Source organism: Calcarisporiella thermophila, assembly GCF_041956535.1.
Source record: "Calcarisporiella thermophila strain CBS 279.70 unplaced genomic scaffold VTP21scaffold_72, whole genome shotgun sequence".
NCBI lineage: Eukaryota > Fungi > Calcarisporiellomycota > Calcarisporiellomycetes > Calcarisporiellales > Calcarisporiellaceae > Calcarisporiella > Calcarisporiella thermophila.
The window spans coordinates 1-3,648 of record NW_027192260.1 but is presented as its reverse complement, the minus strand read 5'-3'; the positions used below and the strand labels follow the sequence as shown (position 1 = coordinate 3,648).

General features: G+C 42.5%; 2 protein-coding genes across 2 annotated transcripts; one reads left to right on the top strand and one right to left on the bottom strand.

The window, feature by feature from the left end:
* Nucleotides 1-562: 562 nt before the first annotated feature.
* VTP21DRAFT_10810 (uncharacterized protein) lies at nucleotides 563-1,396 on the top strand (the record flags this gene model as incomplete). Its single annotated transcript, XM_069390188.1, has 1 exon — nucleotides 563-1,396. One exon carries the CDS (start codon nucleotides 563-565, stop codon nucleotides 1,394-1,396), a length of 834 nt encoding a protein of 277 aa, XP_069245444.1.
* A 980-nt stretch (nucleotides 1,397-2,376) lies between these two features.
* Nucleotides 2,377-3,390, bottom strand: VTP21DRAFT_10809 (uncharacterized protein; the record flags this gene model as incomplete). Its single annotated transcript, XM_069390186.1, has 2 exons — nucleotides 2,377-2,951; nucleotides 3,213-3,390. The coding sequence occupies 2 exons, from the start codon at nucleotides 3,388-3,390 to the stop codon at nucleotides 2,377-2,379; spliced, it is 753 nt and encodes a 250-aa protein (XP_069245443.1).
* Between the last annotated feature and the right edge of the window lie 258 nt (nucleotides 3,391-3,648).

Here is a 3,648-nt window from a genome sequence, read left to right as displayed (position 1 = left end):
GGGCAAAAAAACATGTTTTTAATGAAAAAACTAAACAGCCACTTTCCTGTATTATAATCCCAATATTCAGAATCCGCATTATATTTTTTTTAGTTCTACTCTTGGAAAAATATATCCTTTAATAGTTCAATAAGCAATAAGAAACCAATAAGGATGGTATTTGCTGATGATTATCGTGTATTACACATAGTCAAGCCCTCTATTGATTCGACTCAAATGGCCAATTGTAATTTTCTTTAGTTTCTTTGAAATTGGAGTTCGAATAGTTCCAAATCAAGTATATTAAAGATTATGTACTTGTTTTCCAAGGTTAATCAAGCGTCTAATAAACTAGTTTTAAGCTCCGCTGTCAAAAATCCTAATTTGGGATCAAACCAAGCCATCAATTTTAGGGCTTAGCTTTTATTCGAATATTGTTACGTTTCGTAGTTTCAGCTTGTCTTATACTTGTGACTATTTGTGACATCATCATTATATGCACATATATATATTGGCTTTTGGACTTTGGAATAAACTAAGCGGAGTTTTCTCTTACTCTCCTATCTCAAACTATCCATAACAAATGACGACACCATCCAAGCCTTCCAAGCCCATGGCGTACTATGACATCGCCATGCGCCAGCCAATCGAATCTAACTGCTGCTCACCAAACCCTTGGAAGGGCCGATTGGCTCTTAACTTCAAGAATCTTGATTATTCTACAACATGGGTTCATCTTCCCGACATTGCTAAAGTTCGTCGCGATCTCGGCCTGGAAGCCTGCCGCAAGTTTAGCGATGGCACCGAGTTCTATACACTTCCCATTCTGATTGATCCCAACACAGACTCGAAGATTGGAGACTCCTTTGATATTGCCGTCCACCTGCAAAACAATTACCCGGATGCGGGCTCAGGCAACCTTTTCCCCCCACAACAACTCGATTTCGTCTATGAACACAATCCGCTTGTTCCACTGTCAGAGCAGAGGGAGAGCGAATACGAGGAGTACGCCCGATTCAATACAAACGTCGACGCAGCATTCACCGCCCACATTCTTCTTTGGGTTCACAGAATGCCCTTTGATCCTGCCACTGCTGACGCTTGCAAGGCCATCTTTTTGCAGCGCGCTGGCGCGAAGTCGTGGGACGATTTCGAGGTTAAGGGCGAACTGCGGGCGACACTTAAGGAGTCTCTCCGTGCCATGCTGGGCAACCTTAGCAAGCTCTTTTTGAAGGACACCAGCGGGCCTTTCTTGTTGGGTGAACAAGCCAGTTATGCTGATCTGATCGTCGGAGCATGGTTGCGCATGATGAGCACCCTTCTCCCGGAGGACGAGTGGGCCGAGGTGAGGAGCTGGCATGAGGGCGTCTTTGGACGGTTACATGACGCTCTGGAGAAGTACTCCAAGGTCAAGTAACGAGATGTGCCGCATATCCTTGTACTCTTATCTCTCGACAATAAATTCAAGTTTATAATTGTCACACTTCCGTGACGTGACAATGGCGTTTCTACATATATTATATTATAATGTCTTTGATTTTTTGTAAAGAATAAGTTAATCAATCTTTTTCTTCTTGACTTACTTGATTTGGAATCTTTGGAACTCCGATCCCTCCAGAACTCGAGAAATCTTATAATTTGTTACAAAAGTATTTCTACTTTTGGACTCCTCTATAATAATATAATAAAATATAATAAAAGAACAAAGAAAAAGAAGTAAGGACCAGAAAACAAATAGCAGAGACTATTTAAAGATCAAACAATCGAATGATAAAATAATGTTATACGAAATAACAGTTAATAAAATTGGTATTACGGTCCTAGGCCATTTATGGCTTAGACCTTAATAGCGTCATGATGGTAAAATTAATATCATGACACAATTGGTAGCGACGAATTCGATCTACATACAGTATGCCGCATGAAGGTATATGAAATTGGAGTGTTTTAACACGTTTATATCTCATTCACTTATCTAAACTAATACTTGAAACTTTATTGATATAAAATAGAAGTTCTGGCCTTTCCATTAGTGCAAATACTGATATTGTTTACAAAAAAAAATACCCGAAACACAGGGGGTTGAAATTGTCAAAAGTGTATATGTGACTTTTGCAACTTTTTCCCCGAAATCGATCCTTTTCCTTCCCTTCTTTATCCCCAGACTATTTCTTAATATTTCGTGTAGCCTCCTTTTGCATAATACACTGCATGAACTCGCGCCGGCATGCTGGCATAGAGCTTTTCGATATACGCTTGCTCAATACCTTCCCAAGTCTTTTCGATTCGCTCCCAAAGTTCGTTCTTATTCTTAGGCTTTCGTGGATACTTATCGAGGCGTCGCTGTGCTTCACTCCACATATGTTCAATGGGATTTAAGTCAGGGGATTGCGAAGGTCATTCTAGCACCTGCACCTTGCTGTTTTTCAGCCATGCTTTGGTGGTTCTGGCCGTGTGCTTTGGATCGTTATCCTGTTGAAAAATATATTTCGACCTGTCCATACCGTAATAATCGAAAGTTCCCAAGAAGTCCTTCTGAAGAATGCTGCAGTAAAGTAAAGCATTCAACCCTCCATCTATCTTACAAAGATTCCCCACACCATATTCCGTTATGCACCCCCAGACCAGCAATGACCTTCCACCATGCTTGATCGTAGGTTTAACATGACGATTCCGGAGGGGCTCACCTTTGCGTCTATAACAATACTCCCTTCCTGTGTTTCGGTAGAGAGTGAATTTACTCTCATCAGACCATACTACAGTCTTCCATTGCTCCACTGTCCAATCTAAGTGCTTTTTGGCGAACTCCATCCGCTGTTTTCGGTGTTTCTTTGAAAGGAGAGGCTTCCTTTTTTTGACTCTTGCAGATAATCCGTATCTCTGCAATGTACGCCTTACAGTATCGGTAGAGACTTCGATCTGATACTCGTCTTTGAGGTGATTTTTAGCATCAGCTGCGTTAGAACATTGTCCTGATGAGACCAGCGTATCAACCTTACGCTCGTTTCTCTCGGTCAGTATAGGTGAACGATTGGATTCACCAAATAAAAGGTGGCATCAGCAGGAGACGAGGACTGCAGACAGTGTCCGAAATCTCATTAATCGTACTAGTTAATGGTTAGACCACTGTATGAGATACCAGACGAGATTTGGCTCACAATTTTTGTCCACCTCTCCAGGCGTGAGTTGAAGCAATGCTCTCTCGTCTGCCACAGGTTCTTCTCGCTACTTACCTCGCCGCTCTGGAGGAAGATAAGCAATAGCAACTGGCCTTGCAAAGACAAGCAGCTGCTTGCGACTAGAGGCAAGTTCGTCAGGGAGTTCAAAGGTGAGTTCGGAGATGAACCCACCCCAGGCGACGAGGCACTGCACGTTATTCCAAGGTTCTACCCTAATCTCACCCACGTTCATCTTGATCTACCCGGGAACAACTATTCGAAAATCACGCCTTTTCTACTGCACTTTCGCGAACAGCTTCTGCACCTGACCCTGCAGTTTAATTATCGGGTGGCGTGGAATTGTGTGCTCTATAACCCCGTGAAATATCTAGCGGGGCACGTATTTCCTCAGGTGCGTAAGATCGATACCTATCGGCTATTCACCATTGAAGATGTACCAGGCCTCTTAACCATATTTCCTCGGCTCGAGGGCGCTATGTTCCAGATTTAT